This window comes from Onychomys torridus, chromosome 17, assembly GCF_903995425.1.
Source record: "Onychomys torridus chromosome 17, mOncTor1.1, whole genome shotgun sequence".
Classification (NCBI taxonomy): Eukaryota; Metazoa; Chordata; class Mammalia; order Rodentia; family Cricetidae; genus Onychomys; species Onychomys torridus.
The window spans coordinates 28,999,732-29,024,955 of record NC_050459.1 but is presented as its reverse complement, the minus strand read 5'-3'; the positions used below and the strand labels follow the sequence as shown (position 1 = coordinate 29,024,955).

Sequence of the window (25,224 nt, the reverse complement as noted above, 5' to 3'; positions counted from 1 at the left end):
AATTAAGAAATGGGCTATAGAACTAAACTGAGAATTCTCAACAGAGGAAGCTCAAATGGCTGAAAGTCATTTAAGGAATTGCTCAACATCCCTAATCATCAGGGAAAGGCAAATCAAAATGACTCTGAGATACCACCTTACACCTGTCAGAGTGGCTAAGATCAAAAACACTGAAGACAGCTTATACTGGAGAGGATGTGGAGCAAGGGGAACTCTCCTCCACTGCTGGTGGGAATGCAAGCTTGTACAGCCACTTTGGAAATCAATATGGTGCTTCCTTAGAAAATTGGGAATCCATCTCCCCCAAGACCCAGCTATACCACTTTTGGGCATATACCCAAGGAATGCTCAATCATACCACAAGGGCACTTGCTCAGCTATGTTCATGTCAGCATTGTTTGTAATAGCCAGAACCTGGAAACAACCTAGATGCCCTTCAACTGAAGAATGGGTAAAGAAAATGTGGTACCTATACACAATAGAGTACTACTCAGTAGAGAAAAACAATGACATCATGAGGTTTGCAGGCAAATGGATGGATCTAGAAAAAAATCATCCTGAGTGAGGTAACCCAGACTCAGAAGGACAAACATGGTATGTACTCACTCATAGGAGGATACTAGATGTAAAACAAAGATGACTAGACTGCTACACAACTCCAGGGAGGCTACCTAGAAAACAGGACCCTAAGAAAGACACAGGGATTGCCCAATGACAGAGAAATGGATGAGATCTACATGAACAACCTGGACTGGACGTGAGTGGGGGCAATGAAGGGCAAGGGCCAAGGGAAAGAGAGCTTAGGGGAGCAGGAGATCCCAGCTGGATCAAGAACAGAAAGGGAGAACAAGGAATAACAGACCATGATAAATGAAGACCACATGAGAATAGGAAGAAGCAAAGTGCTAGAGAGGTCCCCAGAAATCCACAATGATACATCCACTGTAGACTACTGGCAATGGTCGAGAGAAAGCCTGATCTGACCTACTCTGGTGATCAGATGGCCAAACACCCTAACTGTAGTGCTAGAAATCTCATCCAATGACTGAGGGAAGCAGATGCAAAGATCCACGGCTAGGCCCCAGGTGGAGCTCCAGGAGTCCAATTGTTGAGAAAGAGGAGGGATTGTATGAGCGAGAATTGTTGAGACCAAGATTGGAAAAAAACACAGGGACAAGTAGCCAAACTAGTGGAAACACATGAACTATGAACCAGAAGCTGAGGAGCTCCCAACTGGATCAGGCCCTCTGGATAAGTGAGACAATTGAATAGCTTGAACTGTTTGGGAGTCACCCAGGCTGTGGGACCGGGACCTGTCCTTAGTGCATGAGCTGGCTGTTTGGAACCTTGGGCTTACACAGGGACACTTTGCCCAGCCTGGAAGGAGGGGACTGCAGCTGCCTGTGCTGAATCCACCAGGTTTAAATGAATCCCCAGGGGAGTCTTGGCCCTCAGGAGATGGGAATGGAGGGGAGGGACTGGGGGGAAGGTGGGGCTGGGCATGGGAGGGGGAAGGACAGGGGAACCCATGGCTGATGTGTAAAATTAAATTAAATTAAAAAAAAAATAAAAAAATAAAAACGGTGGGTGGCAACCCCCTGTGGGGCCGTATAATTTGAATGGAGAGGGCTGTGAGAACTTGGCAGCACTAAAACTTTCTGGGTGCATAGTAACCAAAAATGAATTCAAAGTGACCCCAGATGGTTCTTCCATGCTTTCACATGTTGTGTCCTGTGACTTCACTGTAGCCTTAGTTCTGATCACAACATCACCCATATTTTACACTGTGTGTACATCCCATCATGAACGCTGCCTGAAACATCTTGGCTCAGACTTGAGGCTATCATGTTATTAGTGTTCTTACTGTACATACAGAATTTACATGTTTTCCCCTCTTACAGAAACAATAGTTTACTTAAGAAAACAAAGGCCTTAATATTTCCCCACTGTCTTCCCTCAGCATGTACCAAATTAGCATGCTTGATCTATATTATGTTAGAATAACTGATTTTAAAAATTGTTGTTTGAGGGGCTGGAGAGATGGCTCAGTGATTAAGAGGACCTGGATTCAATCCCCAGCAACCACATGGCAGCTCATAATGGTCTGTAACTCCAGACTATCTGACACCCTCACACAGACATACATGCAAGAAAAATCCAATGCACATTGAATAAAAATAAATAAATCATTAAAAATTTTAAAAATTGGCTGTTTGAGTTGCTGACTTGAGTTTCATAAAAAGTATTCAATGAATTTTATTTTGGGAGAGGACAATTTTCATCAGTTTCTGAAATGGTCCTAAACATCTGCCATTTGGTAGTGCATATTATGCTACACAACATTCTCAGCATTGATGATTATAAAACCAAAATATTGATATCTTTGAAAGATGTTGACAGTGTGACAAGTCTGACTTGTATTAGATATTAAGTAAAGTGGTTTTTGTGTGTGTGTGCATATGTGTTTTGTTTTGTTGAGACAGGGTCTCCAGTAGCCCAGGCTGGCCTTGAATTTACTATCCAGTGGGGGAGATAACCTTGAGTTCTTGATTTTTTTTTTTTTTTTTTTTTAAACCTCTATCTCCCAAGTACTGGGGTTACTGATGTACACCACCATGGCTACTTGGGCAAAATGTCCCTTATTGTAACAGTAAACAAGTATTTTCATCTCTTTAGTATGCAAGTTTGCTTTCTTTTTGAATTAATGTAAGACTGCATAAGCATTATTTTGCAGTCAGTGTCTTTGTAATTGTTTGTGAATGTTTCCTTGTCTGTCTACTTTCTGTGTCTGTGCACCTGTGTTCTCATTAACAGGCCTCAGGTGGAAGGGAAGCAAGTAGGCCTTTCATTAAGTGGCTGTGTGGACCTTAATCATGCCAGACTAATGGCCTGGAAAGCTCCAGCCTTGGATAAGAGCCACGCAGCTTTAGCTACTGGGCTACTCCGGGAGGACTCCTGACTTAGTCTGTCACATTATCTGTTCATGTGCCATCCATAAATGAGTTATGAAGAAGCTTCATTTACTGTGGCTGCCATGCTCCTTGGAAAAGTCCACTGAAAATTTAACAAGGCTTTGAGAATTTTTTAGAATTCAATTTTTTAATTATATGTGCCCCTGGGTGGGTATGTGTACTTGAGTATGGATACCATGGAGGCCAGAAAGAGAGCTTTGGATTGCCTGGAGATAGTTATAGGCGGTTGTGAGCTGCCTGATGTGGGTCCTGAGACCTGGACTCAGGCCCTTTGGTAGAGCACTGATTTCACCACTGAGCCTTTTCCAGCCCAGCTTTGGGAGTTCGATTCTAGTTGTTTCATTATTCTTTGTTCTTTTTTTCCTTCAGAACAACGCTCATCTTCATTTTTTGCATCAATTTTTGTTATAAAAATAAATTGGGTATTTTAAATCTTAGTGTAACATTTTGGACACTTGGCAAAATACCATACTGTACCCTTAAAAAGGAGAGCAGCAGGGAATGGCACCATTATTTCCTCTTGTGACACAATGACTCAAAACACTGAGCATCTTGCCTATTGGTGTTCAAATGCTTTCAAGAAGATGAGGGTGTTTTAGCTATTGACCTGATAAATTTAGTACTGGATAGCAGGCCTTCTCAATAATAATGGTAATTATACCATCTCCCTATCACACATAGGCTTATAGTTGCTCATTGTGTGTTATTAGAATTCATAGGGAAGACCTACTTTGAATCATTCTAGTACAAGAAATATAATAAAGATGCTTAAATTAAGAGGAAAAAGTAAATAATAATAATAATAATAATAATGCCTAAAACAAGATAGGTTTTTTAAAGTGATGTTGAGCTTTACCTAATATTGAAATTTATCTGTTAAAAGAATTACACATTTCTGTTACTTTAGAACAAGTTGGCCATGATAGTTCAAAATAGTGTGTCAGTGAGCAGTGTGGCATAAGATTGATATTGTTTGAAAATGGCATGAGACATTTGCTTAGGCATTGTTGCATTGAATACTATCATGTTACCTGAAGTTCCTGTACATTAGAGCTGCTTTCTCACTTTGTCTGGGATTTCAGAGGCAGCTTTAGTTGGAGACAAGGATTGGTTCTTACTAAACTAGAAAGCCAAGTATAATCCTTATATTATAGGCTTAAAAAATATGGGCTCTCTGTAGCACTTGGCTCATTGAAGTCTGCCAGTCTTTTTCAAGTTGGATGGCTGCTAGACTTTGCCTCTAAACAGGATCCAGACAGAGGATAGTAAGCTTCAGTATGATTGTTTAATATTTTGTTCCCAGATATGATAATATAAGTAAGATTTTCTATAAAACATTCCCTTTGTCAATCTATTATTTTGGGTCAAGGCTGAAATTTTCTTAATTTGTTGTGCTACCCCATGGAGTCCTAGGTAGGGAGTGAGAACACATACTTCCTATGCATATTTGGAGCTCAGTTTTGAATGGGGTCTTTTGAAAGAATATCCATGAGTACGGAGACTGGGAACATGAGAAGGAACCGTGCTGCTTTCCAGAATCATGACTTCACGTGTTTTGTAGTTATTGTGGTTGTTAGGACATTGGATGCAATAGGAACAGAAGAAGTTTTTAGGACAGAGGGGGAAACTGGCCTCCAGAACTCACATGAGGAAGAAAAAAGGCTTGGGTTGTAATTCTAGGGTAACCTTAGCTTCTATTCTCACAGAGTGATGTGTAGGTAAGAGATTGAGGGGAACTGACTTAATCCAAATTACATTTGGATTATACAGCCTGGGACCCAATAATGATACCTTGTTAATCATAAAATTTCATATCAGTGTCAGCCTATAAACAATGAAGGACGTGCATGTAATTCATTAAATCACAAATGGAGAATTCTTTTATGTAAATTTGGATTTTTCCCCCCAGATGAACCCAATTTTTGAGCATTAAGGTACAAGGGAAAATGTTACATAATGGATATGTAATAAAACACAGAAAGGTAAATAGTCCAATAGGGTGAAATAAAGTCATTTCTCAAAGGATGGTAGAGTTAGCAGAATCTTGGAGTTTGGGCCATTTTTGTATTAAAGACTTTTTTAGAGGCATAACTGAAGCTCTGGAATTAAGAGTCTGGTGATGCCAATGAATGTATTATTTATGGGAAATGAGGAGAGACAGCAAGACGGTACAGTTTTAGGCACTGTGCTGGCTAATTTTATGCTAGAGTCATTTGTGAGAAAGGAGCCCCAATTGAGAAAATGCCTCCATAAGATTGCACTGTAGGCAAGCCTATAGGACATTTTAGTTAATGATTGATGTGGGAGGGCTCAGCCCATTGTGGGTGGGGCTTCCCCTGGGCTGATGGTCCTGGCCTTTTCTATAAGAGGGCAGGTGAGTAAGCCATGGGGAACAAACCAGTAAGCAGCATGCCTCCGTGGCCTCTGCATCAGTTCTTGCCTCAGGGTTCATGCTCCCTTTGCATTCCTGTCCTCTTTGAGTTCCTATCCTGACTTCTCTTAGTGATGAACTGTTACCTGGGAGTGTAAGCCAAAATAAGCTCTTTCCTCCCCAACTTGCTTTGGTCATGGCATTTCATCACAGAAGTAGATACCCTAACTAGGACAGGCACACTTCCACTTTCCTTTTTGAAATGTTATTATTAAAATAACTTGTATTCCTTGTAATAAAAAATAGTTTCGATAAAGTTGTCCCTCAAATACAAAGTAAATAGACATAATAATTTTACTGTTTTACTATTTACTTGTGTTTTTATGTTTTAAACCTCAGATTTTCTTTCTTTAGATGAACTATTGCAGAAGCTTGGCATATAAAACTGTTTGGAGATGTGTTCCACTTTGTATCTGTATGTAGAAGATCTGTATTTGGGGTCCGAAGAACCTGAAGAGAGAGCCTTTCAGCCAGGGAATAGTTCTTGTTTTCACAGTAGGACTTGCCACCGGTACCTAGTGCGCCTAAGTCAGAGTTGTTAAACACCTTAGAAGGTGTGGGATAGCTCCCTACTGTAAAGTACCTACAGCAAGACCAGTCTGATGACAGAAGAGCTGACTACTTCAGCAAAGATCCAGGAAGCTGAAGACAGCAAAGTGAAAGCTAATTCCAAGACGCCAGCTCTCCATCCCCCGTCTACACACCAAAAAGGATGACACCGGAAGAAAGCGGTCAGATGACTGCGGAAGGGGTCCAGGGAGCCTGAGGAACCGATGAGAGGGCGAGGCAGAAGGCTACCATGTCCTGACGTGGGAGTGAGTGCTGACAGCTCCCTTCTTGCTTGTCCTCAAGAGGTCAGATTAACTATGCTCCCTGTGTTTATCTGTGAGCCCAAGAAGATACCTGCACAGTTACAGCATGATGGAGCCATTACCTCACAGACAGGAATGTCTATCTGCTCCAGCGGCTAGTGGGTTCAAAGTTGAGAACCTGCCTTCTAAGTAGCACACGTGAAAGTAAAACTTCCAGTAGCTACATTAAAAAGCAATAGGTGATAACCAAGTCATTGATTTGTTTCATTTAACACAATATCTACAAAATACTATTTCAGTATGTAATGCCTATAAAACATTGGTACTTTTTACATTTTTTTCAACTAGAGTTCTGAAATATGTTTATACTAAAAGCATATCTCAATTAAACGATTTTTCTGAGTTTGTGTATGTATGCATATACATACTTTTTTCTATTCATTCATTCATTCATTCATTTATTTATTTATTTATTTATTTATTTATTTATTTAAAAATAAGGCCTTTACTGTGTAATTTTGGCTGACCTGATTATCAAACTCAATGATATCCTCTTACTTCAGCCTTCCAGGTACTGGGATAATTGGTGTGTACCACCAAACCCAGTTTTGTGAGTAATACTTAATCTTTATTTGCATTTCATAAAATTGCTGTTCATAGAGTGATTGCACATACCTAAGGTGTTATAAGCACATGAAATGCTTGCTAGTAATAATTTAAACTAAAATTTAAATTGACCAGAGTCAGATGCAAGCAACAGTTGAGATCATTCGTCTCCCTAGACACATCTCAGGAACTCTCGTCACATGTGCTAGACCATCCATATGGGATAGCATATCTCAAGAATAGAGGAGAGATTATGACTGAAATACAGCCATGACTTTAAAGCTCTTCCCTGGAAACCCAGCCTAGTTTTCTAGCCATTACATTGGAATATTTGTCCTTTCGTCTTCATTTTGGAAGAGCTTTATAAGTGGGTCACATTAGGCTCTGCCTTGCACAATGATATTCTCAGGTTCCTCCAGAGAGTGTTACAGAGGGTGTTAATTAAGAGGAAGACGGCTTACTTTACTCAGTGAATGTCGCTAATCACTCAGTGCAGAAGACACCATTGAGCATCAAAGAAATGTTTATCTCATGTTCTCCAGAGAAGCTTGCATATCAATGAACATTAGTGTGTTGAGAGAGCAGAGCTAGTACTCCTTTTAGGCCTCAAATTTTATCTGGTGTACATAGAGTTTATCTCCTGTGACTAAAGAGTTTAATAATAAAGGGTCCCAGCAAAATTACTAAATTTTGCTTCTTTGTTCGAAACTTTGAAAGTGCGTGTTGCTTTGATCCCAGGTCCATAGTGGGGAGAATTCGTGATCACTGGTGCACTTTGATGATTGTCTTAACATGTGCTGACTCACGGCTACATTCTTCATGTGTTAATACTCAGTGCAGAGGTTAACACAGTGAAATGAGGAAGTAACATTTAATTAAGAAAGTAATTTTGACCTGGAAGACCCCCCCCCCCAACCTCGGGAGTGCTGGTTACCCTAGCTAAGGTGACCTAAGGAGGCCTCTCTGTTTTGCTGTAGTTGGTGTGTTAGTGATGTCTGTAATTTCTGCACTCTCTGAAAGGAGGACCATTTCTCTCTCCTCTCTGGCATATTCTGACCTGTAGCAACTACACGGTCCCTTTAAGCCTCAAGTGCCCTTGGGTTCCCTAGGACTAGTTCACAGCCACCTGTCCTCATCCTGAGGAATAAGCCCCTCATGGGGTGGGGGAGAATGTTATTTATAGTCACTAGTTTGGGATGGGTTCTGGGCTTTCCTTGCTGTTGCTTTACTCCACGAGACCTCGGAAAAACAGGTTTTATCTGCCTGCTTCAGGAACTGGCTTCAGAACAGCAGTGGCTTCTATGCGTCCTCCTCTGGATTCCCTTTACCGCTCGCTGTTCCTGCCTCTAATTCCTGAGCTGTCTCAGTAGCTACTGGATCACTTGAAGCTGCATTAGGTTTTGTTAAATCTCATTACTTTCACTGCTTACCACCTAAGGGAGTTGGCCATTTCTCAAAATTGAAAATGCTTATCCCTTAAGTCTAATTTAAATTCAACAAGCCACATTATTATAGACATTAGCAGTGGTTACTTGAATTTTTATGTTTACCATTAGTGGTAAATTAACTCATGATGGTTAAAAAAACAACTAACATACTAGTGACACTCAACCTCCCTATTGCTTGACTACTTTTGTGCCCTACGAAGTAATGCATATCTTGAACAAAAAAAAAATTGTTTTTATACATTATGTTAATGGTGTAATTTATGCCACTATACTATTATTTATATATTTCTTCTGTTGAAGAAATTATCACTGTAAATAAGCAAGGCTGTGTTGTATATTTATGTTGAAAAGAAAAAAATACTCTGTTTCCGTTCCTTACCAATCTGGTTTTTTGTTTGTGTTTTGAGACAGTGTCCAAGCTCAGGTTGGCCTTGATCTCATTTCATAGCCAAGGATGACCTTGAACTTCTGATCTTCCTGCCTCTCCCTCCAGAATGCCAGGTTTACAGGCATGCAGTTACCATGCTTGGTTTCCTATAATGCTGGGAGTCAAACCCAGGGTATCACACATAGTAGGTGTACTTGATCCACCAAATGAGCAACATTCTTAGCACCCTCATCACCTAAATCCCATGGTGTTGATGAGAGTTCTGAAATTGAAGAGTATTTGTTTTGGCTCTTTAATATATATTTTGCTAAAGAATGAAAAATTTTGTTGAAAAACAAAACAAAGATTGATGAGTTGGCTCAGTGGGTAAAAATGCTTGTCCCCAGGCCTCATGGCCTGAATTTAATCCCTGAGATCCACATGATGGAAGTAGAGATGCCCTCTTACCTCCACAGTATGTCTCTATCCCCAGTAAATCTAGTTAAAAAAAAAAAAAGTTAAGGACCATTGCAATGTATTAAAAAAATTAATTAAGTTGGTTCTTGGGGTTGGGAAGATGTCTCAGAGAACCTGGGTTCAATTTCCAGCACCTCCATGGCAGCTCACAACCACCTGAAACTTCAGTCCCACGTAACCCAACCCCCTTTCTGGCCTCTGTGGGGCACTGAATACACGTGGTGCCCAGACTTAAAATAGTTATTATACACATAAAATAAAGATAACATAAAGCTTTTTGAAGGGTCCTATGTGGTTGAATTTTGAAACTCAGTCTACAAAGTGAGTACTTGCATCCCTAAAAAGTAAGCTATTTACAAATACTTGTAAACATTGAACATAGACAGAACTTGAGTTTAAGTACTTTGAGTGTCAGTGAACAATTTTAGACTCTAAACTCACATTTTAAAAAATGTTTTTAATACTGTGATTTTTACCACTTAAAGAAAAAACTTAAACAGCTTTTGACTTTTACTCTAAATGACTTGCTACATTTTTAGCTTGGAAAAACTCACATGGTTTCAATCCTGACTTTTTTTTTTTTTTCCTGAGACAGGGTTTCTCTGTGTAGCTTTGCGCCTTTTCCTGGAATTCACTTGGTAAGCCCAGGCTGGCCTCGAACTCACAGAAATCTGCCTAACTCACAGAAATCTGCCTGCCTCTGCCTCCCGAGTGCTGGGATTAAAGGCGTGCACCACCACCACCCAGCTCAATCCTGACTTCTTAAATCATTTGTTAATGCCTGTGGTTAATAGAGTATATTCTAAAGAGGTTCGTGTTCTTCTAGAGTCTGGCACACTGAAGCTTTGCATTAAGTTTAACTTTCCTTTGAATTTGTAAGAATGATGTAGGTACTTAAATTTAATAGTGTTGAACATGGCTAAAGTCATATTTTCTGAATCTGAGCAGATTCTCCTAAATAAATAGAAACTAGGTAGGAAAATCACATGTCCTTGTCATAGCTTATATGGAGTGTTTTTGAGAATTTTGTCCTGCCTGTGTTACAACCATCTATTGTATCAGCTGCTGTAGTTTTTCTAGCTTCCCTACTTGGAAAGGAGATGATAAGATTGATGTCCATCAGTAGAAAAACTGGGAGGAGTCAAGATGTAGTGGTTTAAGGTTGGATCATATCTCAGTTTGTTAAAGATAGTAGAAGTTATAAAGAACTTGTGAGGCCGAGGCAGGAGAATCATGAGTTTGAGGGCTGGGTTGTATAGTGAGATCATTTCTCGTTAAGTAAATGAAATAAAGGAAGTTATGGATGACCACAGTACTCGTTAATTTATTTTCTGGATTGTGCATGTTTTATTTTTGTATTATATTAACATACTCGGAGAGGCTTGTGGTGTTTGTACTGACCACACAGCAGGGATCCCAGTTATATTTTGTGCTGATAGTTAAATTCCCTTTCATGGTTCTGAACTTGGAAAGTACATTTGGGGCATCAGAAGTGACTCTTAAATACAACTTCTAAAGTACTATCTGGCGTTCCTGAGAGCTGCCATGGTCAACCTTTGCTTCTGTGAATGCCATTCTTCAGTATCAGAATGTAGTCCCCTCATGAGTCCCTACCAAGAGTACTGTGAAGCACCAGTGATGACTTTCATAGTCGCAACCTGCTCCCTAGTCTATGGACAGCACATTTTCTTTCTGCTTTTCCCTGTCGAGGGCCATTCAAGTTGCCCATAACTCGGCTGCTGTGGGGAGTGTGAAGGTGGCTGTGGTGTGTGGCTGGGATGGAATCTTTGGGGTAGATACCCCGTGGTGGAATAGCGGCTGTCTGGGGTGGGGCTGATGTTTAGCTTCTTGCACACTGAAAGGTTTGCGTCTTAAAATGTCCTGTAAGTATTCTAAGTGGCTGGTGGGTGATATGTATTGTCAAACTTCAAGCTCAGCCTCTCTGCATACTGCTTTTTCTTTTCATTTACTCCTCTAAGCAGTGTGAAAGACAGATGTAGACCCTGTTATTTTAATTGCAGGTACCTTCGTACCTAAACTTTATAGAGTTTCTTCTGTGACCTATGTCTTAATAAACTTAAGATGGTTCAATATTTTCTAATATGGATTTTATTAGCAGCTGATTGAAGAAATTCAGCTGGTCTTTCCTGTTGCGACATTGTTCTGCATTGGATGTGCCTGTGTTTGAGTCCAAGGAAGAGCTAGGAGTGACCACAAAATGCTTAAAAGCCACACTTTTTAAGCAGATCAGTTGCTACTTTTGAAACCACCTAACCCAGAATAAAACTGAGACTAAATTGCCAACTTCTCTTGCAAAACAGGAAAGTTTATTGAGGATTTTAGTTCCTTTTGGAGGAACAGTTAGGCTTTCAATACTTTGCCTCTAACACTTATTAAAAAATGCTGAATCAAAGCTCCCATTATGTAATTGTCATATTCTGCTAAATAAAAAGTGTCTTCACCTCCATTGAAAGCAGGAGCTGGTGTTATTCTCAGATATGGATAAAAGCCAGTGGTGTTTGTGATAGTTGTTTCAGATATGGATAAAAGCCAGTAGTGTTTGTGATAGTTGTTTCTTCTGTTCCCTGCCTTTTCTTTGCACATACCAACAACTAAGGCAGAAGTGTTTGCTGCCTTCCTTTGGTTCTTGAGTCTGCTTTATGATTGAGATGCCTTATAGACCAGTCCAGAACTTAAAGTGTCTGCCAAAGCTCTTCATTTTGATTATCTAGTCAGGCTTCTCTAGAGGAATTTAGAATTGTTCAGTCCACAAGGGTGGATGTCTCATCTGGTCTTCACTATACGTCAGAATCCCAAAGAAACAGGCTCTAGCACCAGTGAAGGAATGTCTCAGTGGCAGGATATATGAACTTGCCAATGAGAATCAGGGCAGGCAGGCAGGCAAAGAGCAAAAGCCTTTTCTGTGCCCTTTATGTAGGCTGCTACATGAAGGTTGGACCAGATTAAGGGAAGGTGTTCTGACCTCAGAGCATCTGGTTTTAAGGTGGGTCTTTCTACCTCAGATGAACCAGTTAACTAAAAATCCCTCACAGGTGTGCCCATCTGCTTGAATTTTTAGTTAATTCTGGATGTATTCAAGTTGACTACCAGTAATAGCCATCAGGATGATACAGTAACAACAGCTTGATACTGTGTGACTATTTTATTCCTTAACTATTGAGTCATTTTAGAAACATCTGAAAAATGATGGTGTTTATTGCTGCATTCAAGTTAATGATTCACAGCAGTCCCTCCCCACCAGTGTACCCAGGGCACATGGTAGGAATCACAGTGGATGTCTGAACCCTTGCGTGGTACTGAGTCCTGTATCTGTACCTCCTATCCATATGAACTGTGTGTAAGTATTGAAGTTTAATCAATGCATTGCGCCTCACAGTTGAGCAGTGGTGTCTAATAAGAAGACAGAATTACTGTATTGTAGTGAAAGTTATTCTGAGTGTGCTCTAGGGTTTTCTTACCAAGATGTGCAATAGCAAAACTAGCGTGGATTTCTTCCTCCTTTCCTCACAGTCGCAGTGATAGATCTGGTCTCAACCATAGATCTTAACACATAGTTTTTCTCTTCATTTTAGTTGGGAACTTTGATCTTCTCACTTAAGGTAAACATGCTAACCTGCTTTTGAGATATTTGAATCACCGACGTCACTGCTCTTGCTCTTTGAGGCTATTACTAAGTAAAATAAGGGTTTCTCGAGCATCAGCCCTGTGATGCTATGCCAGGATGAAGAGCTTAGGTGACTCGGTGACTCGTGGGAAGGGAGTACACGCAGTGTGAAGATATAATTACTTCTTTCTGAAACTTTCTACTTACTGTTTTCAGACTATGATTGGCTCTAGACATCTGAACTCATGGAACAGCGCAGGACTTAGAAGCAGGACTGTAAAAAGTCTGCAAGGTCTCTGCATCTTCTTAAGCCATGGCTAGTGTTAATACTGCAAGTGTGAAATTACCCCAGATCTAAGGCAAGAGATGTGGATGCGTCCCTCTGTTGGCTTCCATTGTAGCAAAGCCATTGATTTGATGGCTTATGCATCACAGAAAGAACTGCCTTATGAACAGCAGGATTCAGTAATATGAAGATCACCTTCCAAATAGTCCAAAAGGATGCATGGGCTTCAGTGTAGTACTTCGAATGAAAATTTGAAGATTATCAGTAGTAGCTCAAAGCTTGTAACTGAACTGTTGTTAATGGAGGAGAGGGGGTGATGGGGGGGCAGTATGTATATGTAGTTGCTCGTTAGGAATGTATTTGCATGCATGAAGTGTACCTGTGTGTATGGAGGCCAGAGAGGGTCTGTTGTTTTCCTCAGTCACTCTCTCCACTGTGTGTTTTGAGACAGTCTCTCACTGAGCCTGGGATACACTGATTTGGCTAGACTATGACCAGCCAGCTCCAGGGATCCTGCTGTGCCCACCTTTTTATGTGGGAGCTAAGTATCAGAACCTAGGTCCTCATGTTTGTGAAACAAGCACATTACCACTGTGTCAGACCCTAAAGATCTTATATAAGATAGAAGTATCCCTTATCAGAAATGTCTGAGACCAAAGTGTTTCAGAGTTCAGACCCCACTCCCTGGGACTTTGGAATATTTGTGTATATAAAAATGAGATGTTTTGAGGCTGAAATCCAAGTCTAACCTTGAGGTTGATTTGTATTCACATATATCATGTATACATCACCTGGCAGTGATTTAGTCTATATTTAAGTGCCCATCTATCACAAGGTCAGACAGAATTTTCTACTTGTGTGGTATGCATGTGCTGGGAAAAGATTCACTTTTCTCACTTCTTTGGATTTCAGGTATTTGACTAGAGATGCTTAGTTTACATATTTAAATATCAGATAGGTGATACATGCCTGTAGTCTCCAGCCTCCACTGCACAGCAGAGATGGCTTACCAAAATGTCATGTCCATGTTTTATTTCCGGGCCATCCTTTTATAAGAGCTTCTGAATCTGAAGGATTCTCTGCAGTTGTTTTTCATGAAATAGCTTTGTTACATGCATTTCAGTGATTGAATTTCTATTTCTAAAAATTGGATGGAGGATCATAATCTAGGAGGTAGTTGGTTTTTGTAACATGACTGCAGGAGCTGGAGTTGCATGCAGTACTATGTCAGTTAAACTTCTGGAAGCAAGCCAGTGTGGTGATGGTGAGTTTCCTGTGTAAGTGGTGAGCCACTAAAAGCCTGCCGGCCCAGTATTACAACTCTTCTGAGGAGGCAGGTTGGGAGTGCAGCAGGGAAGCAGCAGCACCAAGCAGCCACAGTGGTAGTGAAGCGAGGGCAGCCCCAGCTAGCACATCTCACGGCCAGTCAGTGAGCAGCACACAGCTCCCATCCTGCTGCCCTGGGAGGCAGAGCAGGACCGTCCAGGGCAAGCTTCTAGTTCATGTTTATGATGTCAAGTCATGTGATAACACTGTACCTTAAGTTGCCAACTTGCTTTCCTCTAGAGAGGCTCCTTTGCTGCAGTGCTTTCCCCTTGTTCTCTCCTCTTTCTTTTCTGGAAAGAGAAAACCTTGTGCAATGTATGTGTATGCCTACACCATGCCGAGGCGACACTTGCCAGTAAATAACCTCTGTCTCCCCGAGGTAAGATACTGTTTCTGCTTTCCCTGCACAGTGCTGCTGCAGCACGGAGCTGATCCAAACATTCGGAACACTGACGGGAAATCAGCTCTGGACCTGGCAGATCCTTCAGCAAAAGCTGTCCTCACAGGTAAGGAGACAGAGCTACAGACTGCTTGATTTTGTACGGTTTTCATGCACAGAATGAAACGAAGCTCAGAAAACACTAAAGACCTCATTGATTGGATAGCTAGCTTATTAATTGTGCTGTTGTAGATCTGTGCAGCAATCTTACTGCTTCTGGTACTTAGAATTACGCATTAAATCATAACGTTCCTCCTGTTTTGTCAGTTTTCTGGCTTGCAGCACAGTTTTCCTCGACCTCCTCTTCTCGGCTGGTTTTCCAGTCCTTCACTGTTGAGCAGACAAGGGCATTGGTGTTAGTGTGGAAGTAGTTTTCACTGGAAGGACAACCTGCTGCCTTATCGATACTTAAATACTCAGCCGCCCTGCTCTCAGATTCTAGTTTCTCTTCACTTTTACCAGGACAGCCATGGTGTGTGAACTGGGGTAACAGATTGTCTTTTTACTTCTGATGGTGCAGATTTGAGCTTACTAATTTTATTAAAGCAAGTGCCAGCCACCGGCACCAGAGATGCTGAGGTGGGAAGCCCCCCTCGTCACGGTCTGCAGGATTGTGTTTACCGGGGAGCTCCTGAGCTGCTGTTCCATTGATCTTCATTCTCAGAATGCTGCATTGGGTCTGTTGGCTTTGAGTCTCAGTGTCTGAGCCCTGCTGCCCTTGCCCTCTTTACTCCCTGACCTTTGTCGCTTGGAGCCTGGGTGTCACTGCAGTGTTAATAGGACGCTCTAGGTGGTGCGGGAGTCAGTGACTCGGAACTACCTTTTAACTTGCTGTGTTTGAAGAGATCCGTGTTCTTGCCTAAGTTTAACAGTCCATGCTGTGCACTTTTAATAAAGATTGCAAGATGAACGGAAGGCGTTATGTACAGAAAGCTTTAAAAATATATGGAATTTTGTTTAATTACTCTGCATGGAAAGACAACTTCCCACTGTGCTAAAATTAATAAAATCACTGCTAAATCAGAGTAATCTGATTTTTCTCAATTAATTAACAATTAGATGAGTTGCTGCTCTAGGATAACATACACTAGAGGAATGAAGCTGTTTAAATCAGTGTAGGCAAAGTGAAATACGAATACCCCCTTTTAAATGATGGAATCGCCTGTCTGATTTGTCTCAGGCCTGCTCAGGTCCTGAATCTTCAGGCTCTTTAACAAGCCCTGCCCAACAATGTAGCAGCTTTAGTGCTCTGACCAGAGAGAGGATTGGGAAGCAGCTCCTCCCGTGTGACAAGTGCCCAGCAAGACTGTTCCTGAGTGTCCCCCACCCCCACCTTCCCTCTTCTCCAGCTCACTGCCTGCTGCCATTTGTCAGGTGCATTTGATGCACCATCGCCTTAGGCCTACTTCTGCTTTTTGAAAGACAAAGTTTAGGTAAAACAAAAAGTCCAGAACAGTAATTTTCTTGGGAATATAAACTGTTATGTTTACACGCTCGTGCTCTATAGTGTACATCAAGGAAATGCTCTGGTGAACTCTTTCACTGTTTTCTGCCCATATAGGCTTGTTACTAAGGATTTCTTTCTGATGGAATTATGATGGGAATATTATTTTCAGTGCTAAATTTTAAAAGATGAAGCATTGATTTTAAAAGTGAACTGGGCTCAGGGCACAGCCCAGACTTGTCTAGCACATGTAAAACCCCATGTTGAGTCCCTGACACACCTTCCCCAAGGAGAGGGCAGGCTCTTGAAAGGACTATCTCAGAGGTAGACTTACTCTGAGTCTCGTCTTTATTCCAAGTAAGCTGTGGACCGTTACGTAACCTGTGGGAGGAATTTTCCTTCTTGATTTCTCTGTGGTTATTTGGGTGCTGAATATCTTCCTGGTGGTCTGTCATTTGTTATGAGTTTGGTGCATTAACCAGACAATATGCAGGTATACCTTTAAGCAAATCAACAAAGAGTAAATCTCTTTATATAGAACATTAAAAAGTATGTGTTTGATTTTGTTTTATACATCAAGACTGCTGTCCAAAGCAAGTATATACTGTCAGTGTGGTAGTTGGCGTCTGCCATATAACCTTTGTTTTAGATACTGCCGTTAGGCATTTGAAAGAGAGGGCTAATTGGAGAGACTAGTTCAACTATTTGCTGAACTACTGAGTGAATGGTAGGTTTACAGAAAGAAGTCTTCAGGGTTTTAGCTTTTGTTAATTACCTGTGTTCTAGGTGATCACCTGGAGGACTTGGAACCGGTGTGGGTTTGTTTGTGTTGTTTTAGAACAAGAATATAAAACGTCAAAGGTTATGTACATTTTATTGAACAAGATGTTTGGTGTGTTATAATTATTGACTTTTAAAAGTAACATATTTTGGACTTTTTCTATACATAAAAATATGTTTTGAAATAGAGGGAAATAAGAAAAGCACATAGAAGAAAAATAATAATTCTCCCTTAAGAGATGACATTTATGTATTTTTGTATAGCCTTTTCTTTTTTATTAGTATACAGCAACATATGTTAGTACCATTAAATAAACTATGTAACGATTGATATTCATAATACACAATATTTGATTTAGTGGCATTGCTAATTTCAGGAGGCTGTAAGTAGTCTTTGTTCCTGGCATTTTCCTTTCCATGGATATTTATTAGTTCTTTGAGTGAATTCCCTCATATTTAACATTTGGATAGTTTATTTTTAGCCTTATTTTCTTTTTCCTTTTCTTTCTTTTTATTTTTTTTAAGAGAAAGTCTTACATATCCCAGGTTGGCTTTGAACTTGGTGTTTAGCCTTGAACTTCTGATTATTCTACCCTCACCTCCAAATGTTAGGATTACAGGTAGAGGCCTCTGTGCATTACAGGCAAGCATTAGCTCTCATCCATCTTTGTGACTTTGAGGTCATCAAGTTCACCCAAATTGTGCTTCTTTACCATCTTCAGGTTCAGCACATAGAAACAGGTGCTTCTGTTCTTGACTTGGATGGACTCCAAGGTTTGGCCAGATTGCATGTGGTTTAATTGCGGGGATGCCTTGAGTTTGCTGAAAGGCATTGTTTCTTAACGGGACTAAAGGGGATGCTTGTTTCCCATGTAAAGTAAAGTCTCTGGGGCACATGGGAAGGATTAAGGGTATCAGTGGGACCCTGAATTAGGCAGAGGTGATAACTGATTAAGATTGGAGGATAGATGACCCAAGGAATAGTTATCTTTAGCAGGATCAATGTTAATTAGACGGTGAACTGTGTGACTTCCTGTGGTCACAAGATTGGCCTGGTGATTGATTGGTACTAGGAGCTTCCTAGTTGATTTTGGGAAAGAAAATAGGGAAGAAAGATATTTTACACAAAGGTGCCTAAAAACTAAATAAACCTTCCTCATGCTTGTAGCTCCAGCACTTGGGAAACTGAGGCAGGATACTCACTGCAAGTTTTGAGGTCAGCTGAGCTGCTAGAGAGTTCCAGGTTTCTCTGTACTATAGAGTAAATGCCATGTCTCAAAAACCAAAACACCACCAAAGCCAAAGCCAGAAAGAAACTTTGACTTGCATTCATTGTCCTTGTAGAGACATCTTCATCTGTGTGCTGGGCAGGCAGGCCCTCGTGCTACTGAGCAATCAGCAGTGGCTCATTGTCTCAGAGTTGAGGAGCTGGTGTGTGCCTCTAGAGACTGGCTTGGTGTGTCAGCAAAGTCTGTGCGGTCTTCCTCTGCTGCTTTTTCAGGGAAGGTGAGTCGGTGAGGACTTTCATGATCTCGACGCTGGCTGCTTGGTGTTGACCACTAGGATTTCAGTCAAGTAAAAGTTTCTCCTTAATACCGTTCATCCGCCCTCTTGGTAATTAGGTCTACACACTGTGCTTTTGAGGCTGCTAGGCTACCACTTCTCACACCACCTTAGCCTTAGGGTCCAGATCTTCATCATTTCTTCATGACAGCAGTCACTCTGTGTGCGTCTGAATCTCAGTTCTCTTCACTGTAGCTCATGTAGTCCCATTCAGAACCTCCTTCAACCTAGTCCCATTACCCCTGGATAAAATCTAAAGTATTAACTATGGCCTGGCGCGATCTTGCTTCTTTGTTGCATAGTTGAGTCTCTTTTGCTGATCCATGTTTTCATATTTTCACTACAGTTGGATGTTTGCTGTCCCTCAGACCCATGAGCTCTTCTCTGTGTCTGAAGGAAACATGGCTCTAGAACTTTGTGGCTCTTTGGTATCTGTCCGGATCTCTCAACATCTTGTCCCCAGTTTTCTTAGCTAATCTTGTTTCTTCATGGATTTATTGAGACCTGAAATCATGTTCTGTGGCCTTTACTTGCTTGCACTAATAGAATGAAAGATTGAACTCTGGACTTAAAATGTATTAAGTGATTAGATTAAAAAATATATGTCCACATGTCTGGGATCTGACCACTGGTAACTGAACAAATAGTAATGACAGACGAGGTAGTCATTAATCATTAATTGACATAATGTTAAAAAAAAAAAAACCTTCATTTCCTATTTATGGATGCTCTGCTTGCTTGGATGTCTTTATACCACATGTGCATCTGGTGCCTGTGGAGGCCAGAAGAGCACATTGGCCACCCTCATGTTCTCCCCTCAGCCTAAAACCCCTGCCCCCTAAAAGAGTAGAGGCAAGCCCGGCAAGAGCTTCCATTCATCAGTAATGGTGTTTGTGAAGCCAGTAATTTGATAGCATGTCCTGTGAGTCAGTGTGTACTCTCAGAGCAGCTGAGATTTTATTTTATTATTTTGGGGGGGGGGGGATTAAACTAGCAGTTCTGTGGAATTTTAGATTAGAACTTCAACCAACTTGTTATTTTAAATTTTATTATAGTAAAGTTATTAATTTTTGCTTTGTGAGGGGCATTGTAGCATTGGACATTGGAACCCAGGGCCTTGTATATGATAGACAAGTGATTTACTATATCACCAGCTCTGAGATTTGTTTATGTGGTATAGATAGCGATAGAATTTATTAATGTTTTGCTGTTATAAGATTACCAGCTTTGTCCTTGAAATTTTGATATCTGATACAATTACAGATTCATGTGCAAATGTAGCAAATGGTACAGAGACTGCCTGTTCTTTTTCCCCTATGGCCATATGTTGTAAGCTGTAGCAGGTGTCACAGGAAGGGACTTGATACTGTCAGCCAGTATACAGAACACTACACCATAGGGAAGGAGTTGGCTGTGCTCTGCTCCTTTATGTGCTCTAACAAGAGAGTCGGGGAACAGTTAGGAAGCCTTCCCTTTGCTGGGGTTTGGTTTTCTTCTACCTTTAAGGAGGTTATGAAGTTACTGTACTTTTTAAACCTCTCCTCCCTCCCCATTTTGTTAAAATAAACTTCTAATCATTTGTTCCTGGTGCTTTGTTAGGACGATTGGACAATTGGGCTATATATTTCTCCTTCTGTGACGCCTGGTAGTTTATGTCTTTCAAAGAAATGCTGAATTTTGTCTAAGCCAACTTTCAAATTTGTTTATAGACTTCTTTAGCATTTTCATGTGTCTGATAGGCTGTTGCCCTTTATAGAGTCAGTAGTAACAGTCTGTTTCTTATTGATATTTGTAATTTATGTTTTCTTTGTAAATTTCATTGACTTTTTTCTGTTTTTAAAGGACTTACTCAGTTTAAGTATTAAGTTTTGACATTTTTTTTCTTTCTTTCTTTGTACATTGATGTTGTTTGGCTTTTCTTGAGTGGGAAAATAATGTTTACTCTTTCCCCAGAGATCCTAAAATAATTACTTATATTTTTGAAAAGGTTTTCTTTTAGGAACCAGGATGACCCAGTGGTTAAGAGCACTGGGTGCTCTTTGAGAGGATTTAGGTTCAGTTCTCTGTACCCATTTATATGATAGTTCACAGCCATCTGTAAGTCCAGTTCTAGGGTATCTGATGCCCACTTCTGGCTTCCACAGGCACTGGCACAGACATACATACAGTCAAACACCCACAAACATAAACTAAAAATGACTTTTGATTCTGCTTTGATATTGTTTGTATATCTGCATCATTTTGAGTCTCAACACGATTGACTCTTCATGTTTTTGTTCAAGTAAATATTTGTTCATTGAGAATTTTATGCAGTGCATTATGATCATATTTACCCCAACTCCTCCCTGTCAGTTTCTCCCAGATCAGTCCACCCTACCTTCCTATCCCCCTAAAGATTCATTATATTATGTGTATGTGTGCATGTCTGTGTGAGCATATGCCACAAGCATGCCTGTGCTCAAGGAGAAGCCAGAGGAAGATGTTGGATGCCTTGAATTGGTGTCACAGGCGGTTGTGAGTGCTGGGAACCAAACCTAGGCTGTTTAGAAGAGTTGGTGCTCCTAACAGCGGAGCCATCTCTCTAGTCTCCTGAAAGCATTTTGAACCAGTTATTCTACTTGTTACTCTTGACACTATGAGGATTTAAGCTTTATGTAAAACTAAATGAACAGCATGACTTTTGTGATATTCTTGAGTTTTTAACTCTGTCTCCCAGTTAAAATCCAAGAGCTAAGCAACTGTAAAATACAAGGAGATGATACTGGATCATGCTGAACACTGGTCAGATAGTATAGAGAATAGGACTGTTGAATGTTTTAGCTTTTAAAATGAAATCAAAGTAAAGTTCTGATAATAAATGGCATTTACTATTCCTTTGACTCATTGTGACCAAAAGTAAAAATTGTCTTATTGGTTGGTAACAGGCTTGGGGGAGAAACTCCAGAGTCCCCTTTTTGTTATCATCTTCCTGTCCGTTCATTAATTCCATTTACTCCTTGGTTCAGCTCTTAAGATTGGAACAACCAATAGCAAATATTTTCTGAATTTTGAAGAATTTTCAAAGACCTTAAAATGTCACTGAACAAATGACATGAAAATTCCGTCTTCAAAAAAAATTGATGTTTTGGATAGTGAAATTGTAGGAAAGATCATTTAGGATTGAGGAAGCACTGTTAATTATATAATATATAGTATATACACTATAAAAAACATAATATGTAACTATATTATGTAATTAAGCTCTGTAAGCAAAGTGAGTGGCCTTCTGTTGGAGAGTTTCCTGGTGGACCTTGTACAAACACCATCTCTCCTGTTTTGCTCCAGCCTTGCTGTGCACAGTGCCATTGTTGCTGTGTAGAGGTACCCAGAGGCTGAGCAACCTGGAGTGGAATATGATAGAAATGTTGTTATGTTGCCCTGAAAACCAAAACCCCCTTCAAACAGAGTCCTACTTCTATGTCTAATATGTCCAGGGATAGTTGTGTTAACACCTGTGTAATATCACCTCCCAGAATGTTCTGGGTATCAGTGAGGAGAGTGCCAGCTGCTACTAAAAGGCCAACTCAGTTATACCTGTGTGCTTAGCAAGCCATTCTGACAGTCTTAGACTAGGGAAGGGTAGTACTGGGACCTCAGGAGCCGTGGTGCTTTTAACTTAAACCTAATGTAAAGAGATCTTATCACAGGCAACGTGTTTATGTCTAAACGGGGTAGAGGTTAAATGGTTAGAAGAGGCAGTAGTTGGTTATAAAGGAAATGTGTATATGCATGCCACAGCTCATTACTCTTTCCATCACCCATCTGTTCTGTATGCAATGATTTCATTTACTTATTTATTGCCTGATTCTCATCCCTCCTAGAATTAGATTCTTGAGAAGTGGAATTCTCTTTGCTCATTGTTATTATCCCAGCACTCAATAAATACCTGTAAAATGACCATTCAGTAGATGGGTATTTATTGATAGACTAGAACAGATTTATTATAACAGTGGAACGGTTTTTTTATGCCAGAGAAGGCATGACTGTAAGAGTGTGAGGAGGCTGCTCGCGTTCTGTGTGAGTCAGGAAACAGAAAGAAATGAATTCTAATGGGTAGCCCACTTCCTCCTCTTTCTTCTTTTATACAGCCTGGACTTAGGTCCATGGAATTGTGCTGCCCACATTCTGGAGGGGTCATCCCTCTCCAGTTAAATCTCTATGGAAATACCCTCACCAGCATGCCTAGAGGTGTGTCTCCTAGGTAATTCCAAATCCAATCAAGTTGAGCAAATCAATTCCCATAACAATTTTTATGTAGATTTACCAGTTATGTTTTGAGGGACAGGACCACATTACCCCCCCCCCCTCCCCCCCCCCCCCCAGACATATGATGCTTCATGTCTAAACACTTTAGCATATACTCTCTCCTAAGAACAAAGATAATAGCCTGTATATCCCAACTGTAGCTGGGAAATAAAGCATTAATACAGTATTATCTCAAGTATACTACAATTCATCTTTCTACCATTTTGTAGAAATGGTTCTTAGCCTACAACTTTTTCCCGTAATCTCTGGTAACTGAATTTCTTGAAATAGTTTTTAAACTTTGGGCCTTTTCATAGACATTCAAAAATTGGCCTTTCATTTATATTTTTACCTACTGGCTGCCTCTTTTTTTTTTTTTTTTTTTAGCAGATCCTACCATAACATTTGTTTCACTCACCCACTTGTTCCCTTGCTCCGTTTAACACTTTCTACTCTTTGCCTACTGTTACTGCTGTCTCTGTCTGTCCTTAGATTGGTGGAATACAGGTGACAATTATCAACTGTTGAGTATCACCACATCAAGTGCTTGAGAAATACATCATGAAGCTGTATTAAGGGGCCTAGATATAGTGGTGCATGCCTGCTGAGACAGGAAGATCATGTGTTCAAGGCCAGCCTGGAATAGTAGGTTGTCATAGCAGGAAATGACAGGAAAAAGGCACAGTAAGACTTTAAACCCTTCCTTTCAAAAACATGCCAACCAGTACTCCTCTGAAAAGACTTAATTTATTGGTGATTCAGACTAGATTTTGGAACACTTTGCTTTTCAGTCACAAAAATGTATAAAAATGGGTTATCTTTATTTGTAATGACAAGTTATTGGAGTCTACCTAAATGGCTAGTGATCTGTAATGCATATGTCTAATAGAGTACTTCACATATACAAAATATTCTCCGTGAACTACTGATAGGGTGTTCTCAACAGGCTTTTAAGACATGAGTATGACTAGGTATTTATTATGTGACATTCTTTCTACAAAAAACAATGTGCGGTAGCTAGCTCCCCATGTCTTGGTTTTGATATGTTTATGTCGTCTTCTAGTCCCACCACGTACCAGAGTTTATGGTGTGTCACTACCATGTGGCTTTGACTTGGACACACTCTCTCGGTCTCTTGGATACTCTACTCCAGAGACAGCAAGCTGCTGTCTTGTGATTGACTCTAGAGAGACTTGTAAGGTGGTACTGGAGTATCTGATCTCAGTCAGTAATAGATAACCTGAGGGCTGTCAGGCACATCCTGAGAGGGCCAAGTAGATTTCCGCCCTCAGCTAGTCTTGAGGCACTGTAGCTCCATCCTATAGTTTGGATGCAGCCCTGAGATGCTGAGTCAGAATCATTCAGCTAGCCATTTCGATTTTTGGTCCCACAAACTGTATGAGATAATGTTTGTTCTTGTAGCTACCAACCATAGAGGTGAATTGTTTAGGCAGAAATAGATTCTAGTGAAGCATTTTGAAATATTTATTTTAAACTTTCTTTTTTTTTCCTTTTGTAAAATGAAACACAGAAAGAATGAACTAGAAAGCATTCAAGAAAGCTGAAGTTCCAGAAATGAAGTCTGGGGGTGGGGGTGGGGGGTAGGGGACGGGTAGAGGGAAACCGTGAGAAATCTAGCCAAGTAACGGGGGCATTTCCTAGAGGGTACTGTTTGATAAATGCACAACTTCAGGAAGTCTGGCCTGCTTACTGAGAAAGCTGAAGTCAGGAACTGAGGAGAAATTGGAGGCCCTGAGCACAGACAGGCAAGTCGTCTGTGTTTCAAATAGTCACATTTAATTAATGTTGGAATATGATATCTGACCTCATGCCCCAGCACAAGGGAAAGAAAAAGGATTTTAAGTGAAGCAGATTTTTTAATATCTTTAAAAATATTTGTAATATAGTAACCCTGAGACCGTTACATTTTTGGATATTGAACAAGTATGTAAGCAGGGAGCATCCTTGGAAGAAGGGATGCTTGAGAGAAAGCACTGTGGAGCAGGGAGGCAAACCTTCTGGCCTGAGAGTCTACATGCCATGCCTCCATGTACTACCGAAGAGACCATCGTACCCGGGAGGAAACGAGATACAGAGAGTGCAGGGGAGCAAGGCAGTGAAACCCTCACAGAGCCGGAACAACTTGTCTAAACCAGTGGTTCTCAACCTTCCACAGAGGTCACCTAAGACCATGGAAAACACAGATATTTACGTTATGATTCATAACAGTAGCAAAATTGCTGTTATGAAGTAACAACAAGAATTTTATGGTTGGGGGTCCCCACAACATGAGCAACTGCATTAAAGGGTCGCAGCATTAGGAAGGTTGGGGACCACTGCTCTAAGCAACAGGCAAGTAAGTGC

General features: G+C 40.6%; 1 protein-coding gene across 1 annotated transcript in view; it reads left to right on the top strand.

Moving 5' to 3' along the window:
* Tnks (tankyrase) overlaps positions 1-25,224 on the top strand; it is a 149,997-nt gene that overhangs the window by 34,459 nt on the left and 90,314 nt on the right. Inside the window, exon 3 of the mRNA XM_036209298.1 lies at positions 14,761-14,856. Within this exon, the coding sequence (XP_036065191.1) occupies positions 14,761-14,856 (96 nt within the window). The remainder of the gene's footprint in view (positions 1-14,760; positions 14,857-25,224) is intronic.